Source organism: Choristoneura fumiferana, chromosome Z (assembly GCF_025370935.1).
Source record: "Choristoneura fumiferana chromosome Z, NRCan_CFum_1, whole genome shotgun sequence".
Lineage (NCBI taxonomy): Eukaryota > Metazoa > Arthropoda > Insecta > Lepidoptera > Tortricidae > Choristoneura > Choristoneura fumiferana.
This window is the reverse complement of record NC_133472.1, coordinates 42,631,937-42,648,399: the sequence shown is the minus strand read 5'-3', so window position 1 is coordinate 42,648,399 and position 16,463 is coordinate 42,631,937. Positions and strand designations below refer to the sequence as shown.

At 38.8% G+C, this 16,463-nt stretch overlaps 2 protein-coding genes across 4 annotated transcripts; both read left to right on the top strand.

Moving 5' to 3' along the window:
* The first annotated feature begins 811 nt into the window (after nt 1–811).
* LOC141437414 (uncharacterized) lies at nt 812–4,537 on the top strand. The gene is made up of 2 exons (XM_074100766.1): nt 812–999; nt 1,214–4,537. The coding sequence occupies exon 2, from the start codon at nt 1,292–1,294 to the stop codon at nt 4,235–4,237; it is 2,946 nt and encodes a 981-aa protein (XP_073956867.1). The 5' UTR covers nt 812–999; nt 1,214–1,291; the 3' UTR covers nt 4,238–4,537.
* Nucleotides 4,144–16,354, top strand: LOC141437401 (uncharacterized). 3 transcript variants are annotated; one of them, XM_074100754.1, is made up of 5 exons: nt 4,144–4,233; nt 7,248–7,346; nt 10,179–11,978; nt 12,402–13,181; nt 13,440–16,354. In XM_074100754.1, the coding sequence occupies exons 2-5, from the start codon at nt 7,250–7,252 to the stop codon at nt 16,115–16,117; spliced, it is 5,355 nt and encodes a 1,784-aa protein (XP_073956855.1). In that variant the 5' UTR covers nt 4,144–4,233; nt 7,248–7,249; the 3' UTR covers nt 16,118–16,354. The 3 variants fall into 3 exon arrangements, with proteins under 3 accessions (XP_073956855.1, XP_073956837.1, XP_073956846.1); XM_074100736.1 differs by lacking the exon at nt 4,144–4,233 and adding an exon at nt 4,697–4,781 and having other exon boundaries at nt 7,045–7,346; XM_074100745.1 differs by lacking the exon at nt 4,144–4,233 and adding an exon at nt 6,712–6,767 and having other exon boundaries at nt 7,045–7,346.
* Nucleotides 16,355–16,463: the final 109 nt, after the last annotated feature.

The window sequence follows — 16,463 nt, the reverse complement described above, 5'->3', positions numbered from 1 at the left end:
GAGCGTGTCGGACACGCCCGTAACAGGGTTCCGTAGCCATTACGAAAAAATTAGAGATATTTTTGTAAGGATTTCGTATTTTGTACGGAATATTCCAAGTTTAGGTATATTTTATACCTTAGGCTGCTATTTACTCTTAAACTACTAATAATTCTCAAGAAAACTTAACCGTTATAGTTTTCCTTGTAAGTTTGATACTTATTACCATCCTGTTTTTTTTTAATTTTTCCACCCACCAGTTTAGATTTTAGAGGGGGGAGGGGGAAGCTCGATTTTAATGAAAATTTGCACTTTAAAGTTGAATATTTTGCAAACAAATCACTGAATCAAAAAAACGTTTAAGCAACCTCCTAATGGTTTTAAAAGACCTATCGAACAATATCCCACACTACAAGGTTTGATGAGATAAAAAAAATCACCTCCACCTTACGTCTACGGGAGGTACATACTTACACTTACTCTAAAAAATTTTTTTTTTTTTTTAATAAACCATTTTGTCGGCATAGTTTACATAATTATATATTCGCGCAAAATTACAGCTTTCTAGCATTGATAGTCTCTGAGCAAAGCCGCGGACGGACAGACAGACATGACGAAACTATGGGTTCCGTTTTTGCCATTTTGGCTACGGAACTTTCAAAATAACAAAACAAACGAAGTTAATTCAATCGTGCTTCCTCTTCTAAAGGCAGCACAGCGGGCGTTGTACCGAAGACGCTGGCCGCGTTGCCCCGCGCACTGCGAGACTGCGAGACTGTCTATGAACTATTTCTGACAAATTTCTGTCAAAGTCAGTCAATCGTCGGCATGATGCTGCTATATTCCTATCAAAATCAAAATTTGTTAAAAAAATGTGATAAATATTGAAATACTTATTTGGAACAAATCAAGTAAATTTTAAGAAATGTGAACTCTTACCTGCTGCGAATACACCACTTGTGACGGCGATAGTGTGGCGTTGCGAGTGGTGACCCAACAGTTGGACCCAAAACTTATAAAGTAAGCGCATTATTATATACACACATCAAAAAGGTCTTTGGATACTCAATATCCCTAGACAATTTTCACGTTCTGGCTCACTAGTATTATTCGAACGGCACTTTTGATGAGTGTATTTACATGCCAGCAAGTGTCACCGCTGAAATTCAATATGGTCAGAATACAAGTGTGGATACCTCCTTACTAAAAGTTTAGCTCCTTAATTTCCTTTCAGGTTTGGAGAGAAACGGAATGTGAATAGTTACTACATTTTGTTGGTGTGAAATGGTATAAAAGCGTAGCGGCCGACGAAATGGCAGTGAACAACCGGCATCGGCAAAAAGTTGATTTCTCAAAACACTTGGACTCTAAACAGAATCGCTGTCCTAATAACGTTCCTGAAAATATATCTGTCAAGTATGTTAATAACCGCTGCTCCCCTAACCAGTTACAGAACAGCAACAGCGCGTCTGATCAGAAAACAATTACAATAACAGTGAAAAAGAAAAAACACAAAATGAAAGAGAATGAAATTCTTCAACGCTTTAAAAAATCAAAAGAAACCGGTCTTATAACCATATGCGACTATTTAAAAATATTAGCAAAGAAATGCAGCACGCCCGAAGCACATGAAGCTAAAGTCCACAGCCATCACGAGAAGAGACGGAGTTCTGATACCTGCTTGAACATGAGCACCCCATTTAAAACAAAGACAGTCGTCAATACTATGTCCATAGACCCTAAAAGAATCCCGCCAGGCTGTAAGAATCTCCTAAACCATCCGTTGATGCAAGCTCAATTGAGCATTTACCGATGTCAGCTGAACGCGAAAAAAAATGATGGCTGCAAAACGTGTAATTCTGCCGCCATATTCGAAGTAGTCAAGTGTTTGTACGATTGTTACAAAAAGAAGAAATGTGACCCTTGTAAATGCGTCGTCTGTGGATATCTGCCTAAAGACATACGAAAGCTTATTCACGAAGTCGGCAGATCACATGTAAACGTTGGGGTAGAAACTGCAAGCACGAATCAAAAAACGAGATCTACTATGACATCACAGGAAGATGAATTGCTATCAATGCTACAGAGTGAACCTAAACCGGAAAAAAACTTCAAGATATCGACGTCAGAAAAGTTGCGGATGGCGAAAGCATTCGGTATTTTGACACCGCCTGAATCTCAAGGTGTTAATATGGACAGGCCTCACCAAGGAAAAAGTAATGCCGATTATATGATAGAAATAGAGCCAACTTGCCCGCAAGTTGATATGCCGTTAGATAAAATGCTTTACATGACAAATGAACCAGACACAGGTCCGACACTGAGGATACCCTCAAAAAAATTGCGTAAAGCAAGAGCATCCGGTCTATTGACACCTCTAGATGGCAAGACACAACAGCAAAGGGAGAAAATGCTTCGACACCTAGCAATGAATGACATACCTCTCCCTGAAGGGAAGACGGAGTCCGAAAAGAAAGTAATTACAAAAGTTAGGAGAGAACTTGGTTTGCCACCGGGGCCGAGGACTCCTGATGAAAAAGAAAGATATGCTAAGGCTCAAGCTGCAGGGCTCATTACGCCACTAAAAGGGAAATCACAGCCGCAGAAAGAAAACATACTTAGGTCGTTACTAGAAAATGGATTACCTTTGCCAGAGGGAAGAACGCCTCAGGAAAAAGCTCTCATTAGTAAAATAGAACTCGAGTGTCTTTTAAAACCTGGTAACAAACCTGCCACAGAAAATAAAATAAAACATAGAGCCAAATCATACGTGCACACGTTATTCAACAAATTTGCAACTGAAACGGGGTACATGGTCCTTATAGAAACATCTTGTGTTAAAGATAAATGCAACTTGCAAGCAAAAGGCTTTTTAACTCCTGTTAGATCACCGAAAGAGGAAACGAATATATTGCGTTTAACTCGGCCTAAAAAAACAAAGTCTCTGGAAAAAGCATTGTTTAAAGAAGTCGAAATTGGCGTAAGGCTGATCCCAGGATCGCAAGGTAAAACACAAATTAGAAAAGTAATACGAAGGACAGGAAAAGAGAGCGTGGAACCGCATGATTGCCCAGTTGTATCAAAAAAGTTCATTAAAAGACAACCTGAATCCAGAACGCCTCTTGAAGAAAGAATAACAAAATCGAAGGGTAAGCTGCTTTCAAGCACTGTAATTTCCGGGAATCCACTTCTGGATAGCAGAACAAGTTTAGAAAATCTTTTTGACATAAAAGTAAACAACAAAGCAAGATCATCTAATGTCCTTTTAGAAAGTACACACAGAACCAAATTAAGCAGATCAGAATCCGAACAAGCAAAGGTTATCAAAAGCTTAGCTAACGCAAGGCTATCGTTAACGAAAGATCACGTACCGTCAGATAAGCAAAATCTTAACAAAGTAAGAGACAAGCCAAAGGTGTTAGAAAAGAAATCATGCCAGGCATGTGCAACACGAACTGCAGATTCACAGAAAATAAGCAAAGGCATGGTAACAAAATTAATATCAAAAATAGTATCCCATATAAATAAAGATCTAGACAATACCAGTGCTGGCGCAGCTATGTGTGAAAGAGGTGTTGAGTGCGACACAAAGCGATTATCATTTCGGAAAAGTTACCTGACGATTAAACTTTCGGTATCCGATGTCAGTAATATAACCACTTCAAGAAAAACCCACAGTGTGTTCACTGACACCAAAGACATGAGACACATGAGTGACGTAGCAACAAGTATACCTTCAATACTAAATTTTTATTCAACATTAGCTGATGAAACTGAGCCACTTGATAATATACCGACAAAGGAGATAACGAAAAACAAAAACAATTCACCGAATAATCAAAACCGGATGTTAGATAATGAAGATGTAAGCTCTACCTTTTGCTTTCATTATGCAAGCGACACAGATGACACAGAAAGTCAATCGCACGATAATAACGAGAGATATCTCGAAGAAAATGCAGATCTTATCTATATTTATAAACCTACCTTCGAATATAATGCTAAGGGAATGTTAACGCCTACGTCTAGGATAATTCTAACAGATTCCTATAATATTTCACCAACCACTTCCGGATCTTTGTATCTTATTGAAACAGGATCTACCGAGTCCTGTGACAGTGGAACAACTGAATACTCCAACACAACAAAAGAGCAATCGGAAACTGAGACTGGCACTGATGTTTTTTATTTACAGCAATCGGATGACGATAATTTAGATACAAGCTCTGAGCCCAGAATCTTCTGGTTTTATAGGTAACTCATTTACTTAGTGTTGATAGGGATGACGAAGTACACCATCAACTGATGTACTTTTGCAAGCTTTTATTTAACTCGCCTTGTTTGTTGTCGGGTCAAATCTTGCAAGTTCATTTCGACCACTTCCAGTGGTCGGATTTACTTGAAATTCGGTTTAGATATCTATGTATCTTGAATGAAAATGTAAGTATAGTCCTTTAAAAGTCAGCAAAAAAAGCGTCAATAAACTAAACGAGTTTCTTTGCTCATCCGCGACCTTATGACAGCTAAGTTTATGCAAGATATGCGTTTCCCTTGCTAAGCTGGGGTCTAATATCAGCAATGACAGTTATTAAAACACGCCTTAACAGCAAATAAAAAAATAATAAAAAAATTAGATAATTAAAATTAAATACTACTTGGGAGAAAAAATATAGTTAGGTTACAGTGACAAATAAAGCATTAGTCTAACATCTGGTAGCATGGTGTACGGTTGTGTTGCTCTGAACATGAGCTCTGGTTGAGTTCGAAACGCGTCAGTGTAGCATGGTGGTGGTGATAGACGGGTTTGTATGATTTGTGTGTGTTCTTACAGTGTGTGGAGGTGGAGGAACTGCATAAGCACGCATATATTGCATAAAATTAGCTATCACAACTTTATCACAAGGTCGCGGGTGAGCAAAGAAATTCCTTTACTTCATTGATATGGACCTCCGCAAAGTAACGCCTGCTTCAATAAATAGTTTGAAAAAACGTCATTAGAAAAATATTTTTTTAAACGAAACATATTACTTATGTGCTACAAAACATGACTCTTCGATAGATTTTGTATGGCAGTAGCTAACTTAAAAATAATGTCGTTCGATAAATAAATATAAGTAATAAAAATAAATATGAATAAATGAATTTAAATTTGAAGGTCATGAAAATAATACTAATTAAGGACTTCTGATATAAAACGCTAACGTTTAATTAACCAAGTTGGTTAGGGTTGGTCCCCAGTATCACCCTGTGCGTCTAATATCGACTCGTAACGTACGTAATCAACCGTCAATTACTTTATTAAATACGATTTGGACAGCTGGTCAGCGTTAAACAAATTATTAACATAGTTAAACGTTTATCACTTGGAAAGATTTAATAATAAAAAAAATATAGCAAAAAATTGAACCGACTACAAAAAACCATTAAAATAATTTTGTACCAGCCTGAAGTCGGTGCCTCGGCACGAGCCAGCAGGAGTGGACCTATAGTCACCTACCTCACCAACGCATTGCTCTACATATTGGGCTTCAAACACCTGCTGGCTCGTGCTGAGGCACCGACTTCAGACTGGTAGAAAATTATTTTCATGGTTTTTTGTAGTCGGTTAAATTTTTTGTTATAATTTTTTTTTCACGGTTTTTAGTGTGAATAATCTAAGATACAATAGTTTAATGTCAACTTCTCGTCACCTTTTACAATTGATTGCTTTTTGCGAGACTTTCATTATCGAGGAGTCCTGGTGCTTCACCACCTAATCCATTTCACCATATGGATTACGAGGAGCATAAATTGCTTAGCAAATGTGTTAAAGTAATTTAAATTCAACCCGTGAAATACTTGTTATTGAGTAGTAACTCCGATGGTCAACTGTGGTCTTCATCAGTTCCACTTCACCAAATGGTGATTTTAAAAAGAAAATGCACGAGTTACTACTAAATATATCAAAATTACCATACGTGTTCCTAGAACATTTAAAGAGTTCCCTCGATTTCCTTAGGATCCAATCATCAGATCCTGATTTGGTGCTTATGGGATCTAAATGAAAGCATTCCTAGACGAACGCAAAACAAAATCGGTTCATAAATGACGGAGTTCTGAGGTAACAAATATAAAAAAATACAACTGAATTGATAACTTCCTTTTTTTGAAGACGGTTATAAAATTAATCAGTAATAATTTATTTTAATTGTACGGAAGATATCTTTAAATCATAAATTTATTATCTAACTCGTGGCAGAAAATTTATTTTATGACGTCGTTGCGTTTAAGCGGTGATCTATTAAAAAAAACTGTTGGTTACAGGTTGGTATCATATCAATCACCTACTTTTGTCTATCACGGATGGAACACAAAATCCAAAATCAGACGTTAATTTATTTGCATGACGGTACATAAAACACTCGTCATTCTCAGCACCGGTGCCAAGAATTTGATCGCAGTATTCTCACTGTCTCACTCAGATGCGCTGGCAAAAATTTCGTACCTACTTGATACCGCGATGTAATGCACAATGGTTTCCCATAAAACTGATGCTGGGTCCGAATTTGATACAGCCGCGGCGGAACTTGCCGAAAGCACCAAAAAAAATAGTCCCTTCCGGCGCGAAAAAAGGGGCGTTATTTAACCCGTCTGATACTGAAATAATAGTCATGGCATCTGTTAGGAGTTTACTGGTAGATACAGAAAAGCGAAATATGTCAGTATTTTTTTTTCCCGGAAGTGCTTAGGCGCTCTCGAAGGTGACAATCAGGACCCATCTGACACCAGCATGAAGCCAATTCCAGTCGGTAGGTATGAACCCTTATTTCCGGAATGTATAAGTCTGCCAAGGCTGTTTCTGCCGAAACACCTTGACATAAGAGATTATGTGAGTCCGCTCTCCCTCTACACGCACCGCGATGCTTTGCTCTCAATCAATCTTTTTGGTAAACACTTGTGATAATACATGACGACTTAAAACTAAATCTGTTAATTCAAGTGTTAACTTCGTTAATTAACGATTAACGGTTAACAATCTCGTGCCCAGCTTCGACGGTGCGTTTATTACAAATTTTTCCCTTTTAGAAACAGTATACATAAGACCGGCCGGCCGGCCGGAAGGGACACTAAAATCTATCTGGTATCTGAACTGAAGATGCATCAGCAACGCACCGAGGCAGCACAGCAGCACAAGGAACAACACTGCAACTTGCACAGTTCGGACGACGCCGGCGTCGTACGAATTGCGCCGAGGCACAGTTTGAAACAAGCTTCGTCGATCGTTCTAGTGATGCCGCGGTCCTGTGACGAGATGTCGACGGAAGATTGTGGCTCGTTGATCTACGTGGAGAAGTTAGAGCCATTGTCTAAATTGAAAACCATAAAAAGTAAGTGTAATGCGGTGTAATGACAAAACGTTGATGATACTGCAACGCCGCGGATGCGTAACCAACCATGGTTAATGCAGCGTAACCTACAAAATAGCAATTTTAATTTCGTGACTGGTACCGTAAACTGCTTCAACTTTGCCCTCTGGCCCCAACATTGCCTGAGTTGATTTAGAGTCGTTAACTTAGCACTCTTATAGGTTTTAAACTTTTATCTACACGGGAATATTATTACGGGGGGATAAAAGTTTTAAAACCTAAAGGGTGCTAAGTTATCGACTCTAAATCAAATCAGGCAATGTTGGGGCCGGAGGGCAAAGTTGAAGCAGTTTACGGTATATAAACACAAAGCTATTTTAATGTTCATGCTCTCCTGAAAAAAATTACACTGTTGTGTGTGACGCGGCATGGCAGTATCAGCGACGAATAGTAAACTGTCGCTGACATTACACTCCCAAAACGTTCTAGCCCAATAAATGCATTACTCATAAAGTTTTTGAAGTGCACATTTGTGACACGGCCGTTTATACAGGTGTTAATTAAATAACTGTACCACTTCCATGCGTTTACAGTGACCGTACTCGATAGCGACGGCGTAAATTATTTATATGGAGAATTGTACAGCGCCTCTACAAATAATTTACGCCGTCGCTATCGAGTACGGTCGCTGTAAACTCATGGTAGTGGTACTGAAAACCTGAAAGTAATTTGTTCAGAATTGAGAGGACGGGCGACTACACTATACTTTCAACAAAGTAGCTTTTTTTTCCTCATTTGCCGTGCCCATTCTAAAAGTTTGCAAATGCAACATACGCCAATTAAATGTGTTAGCGTGCATATTCAGACAATTTAATACTGGACTTATTATGTCATTTATGATTTTTTTCAAGAAACGGTGCAGAACAACAGACAAGTGCAAATTACGACTGTAGAATTGGGAATCGAATAGAATTACTGACTCTGCAAAAAGAGAGATTCGATATTACTAAGTATACACACAGGGAAATAATGAAAAACTGGCCAAGTCGTGTCGGACACGCCCGAAATAGGGTTTCGTAGCCATTACGAAAAAAATAAGTAATATTTTTCCAAGGATTTCGTATTTTGTACAGAATAATTCAAGTTTAGGTATATTTTATACCTTAGGCTGCTATAACTACTAATAATTCTCAAGAAAACTTAATCAAGAATCCTGAATTTTTTCAAATTTTTCTGCCCACCGATTTAGATTTTAGAGGGACGCTTGATTTTAATGAAAATTTGCACTTTAAAGTTGAATATTTTGCAAACATATCACTTAATCGAAAAATCGTTCTAGCAACCCCCTAATGGTTTAAAAAGACCTATCCAACGATACCCCACACTACAAGGCTGGATGAGAAAAAAAAATCACCCCCACTTTACGTCTACGGGAGGAACTCTAAAAATTTTTTTTTTCAATTTTTTATTCTATCGTTTTGTCGACAAAGTTTTTTATATATTCGTGCAAAATTACAGCTTTCTAGCACTGATAATTCCTAAGCAAAGCCGCGGACGGACAGACAGACAGATATTATGGCGAAACTATAAGGGTTAAGTTCTTGCCATTTTGGCTACGGAACCCTAAAAATGACCTAAACAGATAAACAAAGGAATATTATTAATTGCACATCAAATTATCAATTGCCTATCAATTTATTCTCATCATTTGTATACTTTTGTGCTACTACATCAATTAATTTATTTCAATACAAATAAACAAAATGTTTAGCAAAACTAGTACTGCAGATAATTCGAAAATATACATCAATCTACAATATATAAAAATTCTACAATCACATCAAAAATACTGACTGCACAGCAAAAAATACTGACTGCACAGAAAAAAATACTGATTGCACAGCAAATTAATTAAAGCGTGCGTAGATGATACTCATTCTCATAGCAAAATAACTTTCATTGTTTTGTACAATTGCGACCACCACGCGCGAGCCGAGCGAGCGAAGCGAGCGCGCCGCGGCAGCGGCCGGCGAATCGCCCCATCCAGAACCAAATTTATTTAGAAAATAATGCTGGTCTTGTAATTTACTTCATGTAAAAAGTATAGAAATGCTGAAAATAAACTGACAGGTATACATAATATGTTGTACTTAATAAATAATTAGATATATGTCAAGTAAAATGCTGTTTTATTTATGTAAACTCCTGTGCGTTAAGCATATGAAAATAAAAGCTAGATTTAAATAAAAAAAGAGTTACAAGGTATGATGTGCGTTAATCATTTTTAGCTGTGCAATAATAGAAATGCTTTACTTTAGGATAAATAGCGGTACGCCACGGATGTAAGTTGCGGTTTATTACTTAATATTTTGAGTGAAGTATTTTGCTGTGCAATCAGTAATTTTGGTGTGAATTCGGATTTTTTTTTGATAAAAAAGGACTTTTTTATGTGCGTTTAAATACTTACGAGTAAGTACCCTTAAAAAAATCTCTAAGAATGACCAAATCACGCAGGAATTTAAAATGGTAAATCATTTGCCTAGAAAAAATCAGTCATCTAATGATATTCCTGAATCTTTATAATGACACGATGAATTCAACAACAACAGGGAACTCGTTATTCGTTTCACCAGATTTGTTTAGCGATTTGATAAAATCCCTGAAACATGTCAGTGAGTTGACGAAACGAACTCGTAAAGTCAACTCGTTTCATCATTTCACCAGACACGATCAGTACAGTACCTATACGAAGTTGCAGTAGTGACTTTATCTTTTTTGAGTAACCCATCACTGTTTTCTTTTTCAGAGTTGCTAGACTCGTACCTTTAATTTAATCAGTCACTAATTTTTCAGTTGTGCCTCATGAAAATACGCAAACGGCAAATCCTATCAAAATTTTAAGACATCATACGAGAAACGAAGGAAATATGAAACCCTCAGTAGAACCGAGGAGGGGAAAATGTACAATCACCAGACCTGTACCTGCATCTCACAAACTACCAGTCACTAACGCCTTCACAAAGGAATATTCATCAGGACAATTGCAAAAACCACGTATCCCCCCTAAATACTCTGATTACTCGAAGGTGACAACTGAACCCCCGACGTGGAACAAAGAGCTTTATACCAGACTACCGTCCTGTTCCACCACTTGTAGGCTGGATATGCGCGCAGAACAGCGAATCGGACGATCAGAACAGCGAACACCACCTAGATATGTAGAAAAAGGCCCTAAAAGTACCGAACCCGCTTGTGGAAACAAAGATGCCCTTTATAAGGCCCTCGCTCGTTACCTTCACAGCACTAAGCGTATCGTTTGCAAAGAGAAGCCCGAGCAGCGAATAGCTACTAAAAATTCTAGGGTTTGCCTACTATCAGCTACACATTCGAGCATATACAGAGTCCATTCTAGAGTGTCATTTTCTGACGAATTAAGATATTTGAGCCGAGGGAACTCAAGTAAACTTTGTATGGAGAAGTGTTTGGATCCTAGTTCCCCTACAAAAAGCCCCTCTCAAGGCCCAAACGAGTGCAAAAATTCCCATGACCACTCATTATGTTGTTCTTCTGACGAGAAAGCTAAAAGACTTCGCGAAAGAATACCTCAATTTACAATAAAAATCTCGCCAAAATTGTCTAAATCAAATATTAAAACACCTCGAAGTGCAAAAGGAAGTAAAGTACGTTTCGATCGTCAGTTGCATTCTTGCTGTCCCTGCGAGAAAACAGAATCACAAAAATCAGATCCTACTGCCACAATAGACGAATTAAGACCATGTGCCTCTGAGAAAAAAACAATAATAAAATCAGAACCTAATCGCTCGAAAAAGGAACCAAAACCACGGCACAGTACGAATAAAACATCACAACAATCCCACCCTGATAACACAAAAGATGAATTAAGACCATGTGCTAATGAAAAAAAAGAAGCAAAGAAATCAGAATCTGATTGCCCAATAAAAGAACCAAAACCATGTTCCCGTAAGAAAAATACATCACAACAATCTGCATCTGATCTCCCAAAAAATGAATCAAATCCATGCGAAAAGAAAAAAACTGAAGACACTGATGTCTCAAAAAATGACTGTCTACCATATGTAAAAGAGAAAAAAACAGAACAGTCAGACTCCGATTCCAAAAAAAAGGAATGTAAACCAAGTGATAACGAGAAAAGAACGGCAGAACAATCCGATTATGATTCCTCAAAAAATAAACCCAAACCATGCGAAAATAAATGCGACACTGATGTCTCAAAAAACCAATCTAAACCATGTAAAAACGAGAAAAAAACGTCAGAACAATCAGACTCTGACTCCTCAAGAAATGAATCAAGGCCACGCGAAAAGAACAAAACGTCGCACCAACGTGACACTGATCTTTCGAAAAATGAGAAAGAAGCAGAAAAAAACAAAAAGACAATTGAACAGCAACCCGACCCTGAATCAACGTGTGAAACAGTTGCCAAAGAAACAAAAAAGATTATTTGTGATCTAGAAAGCCCATGTCAGACCCCAACAGACGAACAAAGCATCTTAACAAAAGAAAGTAGTTCGCAGTGTAGGGAAACAGTGAAGCGCGCCTCGTCACCAATGAACGTGGATGTTAAATCTACTGGAGTGGATGGTTCTTCTACCTTGAAACCAAGATGTTTGGGTATGTGATAGCTAATTAATTGATAATAATACGTGGTTAATCATAATCATATTGAATAGTAGGTACCCATTGTTTTATTCATATTCAAAATCAATCAAACTTAGGTATATTAAGGAGCGAGGCGATAGTGTGATTTGATTATTACTTAGTTATCAAGAATTTTTGAATTTGTTTATGATCTGTGTCCCTGTGTACTAGTATCTTGTATGATTTTTCCATTTTATTTTATAATGTTCTCAAATTTATCTTCTCTTTCATCTTCAACAAGAAGTCTCAATAAAAAAAAACAGTTATCGTTGTAAGCTTAGAAACACATCGCTTAAATATTAACTCTACGTCCAGATTCTAGACTTGGGTCATCTTCTGACAGCACAACTATCGACTTTCTAATTTTCTATTCTAACTTGCCTTTACTTATTTCAGTACAGAAACCAAGAGCAGTCTGTCCCGAAAAGGACAAAACACCAGAAAAACCTTTATATATTTGCAAGCAAGGTAGTAGTGCTAGCTTTGGGGTCAGCGAGAATATATGCACCAGGAAGAAACCAACGATGAATTCAATAGAAAAGCAACCTTCCGATAAAAGTGTTGAGCTAGAAGTGCAAACAAATCCCGAACCAAACTTGACCCGAGTTCCTACCATGCAGCCTACTAATGAATGTGTTAAGCAGCAAATAATAACGGAAGAATTTTGTCCACCAAATTTAACTCCAGACCAAGCCACGCAGCTTGCCAATGTGTGTGATAAGTTAAACGATCAAGTGGCATCACAATGTCGAGCAGACCCTCCAGATTCTATATCACAATCTACTGACGAGAATGTTAAACTAAAACAACAAACGCCATCAACATGTCCAGCAGACTCAACTCAAGATTCAGTAGCACAACCTGCTGAAGACAATTCTAAGATATGTAAACAAACAGTATCAGAATGTCCAGCGACTTCCGTTCAAGAACCAAAAATGCAACCTGCTGATAAGAGTGTTAAGTCAAGTGATAAAGTGGCACCAGAAAGTTCAGCAAATTTAATACAGGATTCAGAAACACAACTTGCAAAAGATAATGCTAAGTCAAAGCAGGATTTGGCATCAGAATGTCCAACAAATTCAGTCCAAGATGCAATAAATCAACCTACAAAGGAGAAAGATGTATCAAAGCAGGATATTTCATGTCAGCCTCCAGTAGAAAGTAGTAATGACACAGGTGAGTTGTTTAATTTTTAACTTTTAATTTAAGTAGTTGTTTAATTTTTTCTTTCTACAGTCGAACAAATTTAATCATAAATATAAGACTGTGGTACGTTTTGCAGTAAATGCCAAAATTAATTAACCAAATTATTGAGAATGTATGAATGTGACGGGTCCAAAAATGGTGTGTCAGCCATCCAGTATAATAGCTCAGACATGAAGTTGTAGTTCATTCAACTATTTCAAGCAAATTATGTGAACACTTTGTTGATAGTTTCAGAACAACCAGCTCAAGCGCATCCTGATCCACCAGCAAAGAACAAGCGAAAAACATGCAGCCGTGAACCACGGCCAACAGAACCAAAAAGTAAACCATGTAGCAAAATTTTAAAATACGTATCTGCATTTGATAATAAAGATAAAAAACACGGCCGGGTTTGGTGGTGCAATAAGAAGCAGATATTACTCCGCCGCCGTGGCCACCCGGCACCACTTCGTTCAGTTGAAGACAATTCGATGGAAACTCAGTGTGAAAGAGATGTTAAAGACCTAGCACAAATGACAGATGACATATTGCGAATGACAGGAGACCCAGAGAAGTGCCTTTGTAGTGTTAAACCTTGTAAATGCTTACACGAACTAGCGCAAACTATAACGAATGGCGGTAGTACGACAACTAAACCAACCAGTGAATGCGAATGCCCGCCGCCATTATTAATAATAAAGAAAAATCAGCAAGAAAATTACAAAAATGACGAAAATGTTCTAAGAGAACAGCAGTCGCTTTGCTCTTGCATAGCCTTTCTACAAAAACATAACTTGCTATATACAGGACAAACTATAGTAAACCAGACTGCTACAGAAGTGAAAGGTCTGGGGCAAAAGTCAGAACAGCAAGCAGATGCTCCTTACATCTACAGCCTGAATGATTTATATCATTTTCAACAAAACAAAACGGCGGGTGGTGCCAGTAAAGCGATTGGACTATGCGAATGTGGAGGATCGAAGCCTATAGAGCCAACAGCAGGAGACCAGAATAACAACGATGTAACGTGTCAAGGTATACCCTCGGGCTCTGGCAGTAAGAAAAACATCGTATGCGAATGCCCGCCACCAATGACAGTAGGCCAGAATGGTAAAGGTGGATCGTGTCCTGGTATGATGTCAGACGGTGACGGAAAGAAAAAAATCACCTGTGAATGCCTACAACCGAAGGCTACAGAACAAAATGGTAAAGATGGGCCGTGTCAGGGTACAATGTTGAGGCCTGGCGGTAAGGAAAATATCATATGCGAATGTCCACCGGTGAAAGTAACAGAACAAAGGGCGAGAGGCCAGAATGGTAAAACTGGAACGTTTCAAGGCATGTCCGAGTCTAGTGGTAAGAAAAATACCTCATTTGAATGCCCGCGACCGAATAATACAGCTAATAGGGCAGGAGCCCAAAATGGAAATTTTGGAACTTGTCCGCCACCGGGTTCTGGTGGTATGAATGTCATATGCGAATGTCCACCGCTGAAAGCTACAGAACAGGCGCCAGGAAGCCAGTATGGAAATGACGGAAGGTGTCAGTGTATGAAATTGGGGCCTGGCGGTAAGATAAAAGTCACATGCGAATGCCCGCTACAGAAGATTACAGAACAAACGGCGGGAGGTCCAGGTGGAAAAGATGGTCCGTATCAGTGTATGAAGCCTGGGCCTGGTGGTAAGAAAAACATCATATGCGAATGCCCACGCTCGACTCCTTCGGGACTAACACCAGGTCAGATTTGTAGAAATGGAACGTGTCAAGGAGTTTTGTCGGGCCCTTGTGGTGCGCAGAACACCAGTGCTGACGACCTACGACCAACAACTATAGTTAAAGAACAAACAACAGCTGTTCAATGTAAAAAAGGAGAACAACGTTCATGCGATAACCTTGCCAAGGTAGAAACGGGTAAAAAATCAGAAAAATCTAAATTGGGCCGTTATAAAAAAACGGTCATTTGTGAAAGTCCTTCAAAGGATAAGTTACAATTGAGACAAGCGCCCGCGAAAGCACCTTGTCCGAACACAGTGGGCTCAAATAAAATTACTCTCAGCGTGAAAAAGAAAAGTCCAGGACAAGCAGGGGAAGGCTCGAGCAGTGAGGAGTGCACTGAGTGCCAGAATAATAAAACCCGGGTAAAATGGTGTAAAAAGAAGTACGTCATAAGTGAATGTCCACCTCTGCGCGAGGATGATAACCGTGACTCCACAAGCATGTCTTCCCAAAAGAAAAAGCACTTAAAGAAAAATGTAAAAAATCAAGCAAAAATCAAGACCGGAGAGAAAAAAGTGGACACCTCGTGTACACACGGCTCCACACCCTGTTTGTGTAAAGACGAGCCTTTCTGTCGGTTAATGAAGAATCACAAATGCGAATGTCCGTGCCCGCTCTTCGTAGAAGAGGTCGACTTGAATCCTGCAAAAGATTGCCCATCTGAACCGCCTTGTCCCAAAGACTGTCCACCGCCACCGCCCCCACCTCCGCCTTGTCTTGCAACAGATGAGAATGAGAAGAAGAGCCAAAAGAAGAATGTGGTAGAATGCGACCAGGGACAAATGACACAAGACAAAATAGACAAATGTTCGTACACCGACCGTCCGATAAAGAATATATGCAAGACAAAAAACAAATCGTCGGGCCAAGGGAAGTGGGGGAAGAAAAAGATCCCACCATGCATTTGCCCGCCGGAGCCGCCGACGACGGAGAGAGGGTGTGACCCACCCTGTGTGAAGGAGCAGTGGAAGATGAAGTCAAGAGAGACCTGCAACAAATCTGGGTTCTCGGTCAAAAAGAAACCAGCGGCTCGTGTAGATCATACCATGTGTTTTGAGGAGGCTCTTGCGTACTTCGAGCTGCATCCCGAGGATGATCCGATGCAAAAGAAAAAGAAAAAGAAAGTGATATGTGAGTGTCCTTCTAGCTAGCTCTCTGATAGCTTTGTGAGCACTCGCACACTGCCATACTGTTTGAGTCGGTTATAAATGTTATTAAGCACTATCGTACCGGTCTTGGTATACCCGTTCTCACCAGTTTTCCTTCCCTGTCGCGATATCGACTCTGATATAAACAGTAAACAGAATATATATTTAGCTAAGACTGTCTGCTGTCGGCTTCTAATGTAATTTAATAAAAAAATGTATTCTTTTAGTCACGTCTTTGTAAATTGGACAATAAAACTGTGTTTTCAACGTGTAGTGTACTTATTTACCCGAGTAAATGTGAATCAATAATCCTACTTAAAAAAACTGCAAAGATTTGTGAATATGTTTT

What these genes read in the sequence shown, in the direction of transcription:
- LOC141437414 (XM_074100766.1), top strand. Translation starts at nt 1,292, where the DNA reads ATGGCAGTGAACAACCGGCATCGGCAAAAAGTTGATTTCTCAAAACAC.
- LOC141437401 (XM_074100736.1), top strand. Translation starts at nt 4,762, where the DNA reads ATGGTGGTGGTGATAGACGG. An exon ending in TAAATTGAAAACCATAAAAA is followed by an intron (nt 7,347 to 10,178) that starts GTAAGTGTAATG and finishes CTAATTTTTCAG; the next exon opens with TTGTGCCTCATGAAAATACG. An exon ending in CTTGAAACCAAGATGTTTGG is followed by an intron (nt 11,979 to 12,401) that starts GTATGTGATAGC and finishes TACTTATTTCAG; the next exon opens with TACAGAAACCAAGAGCAGTC.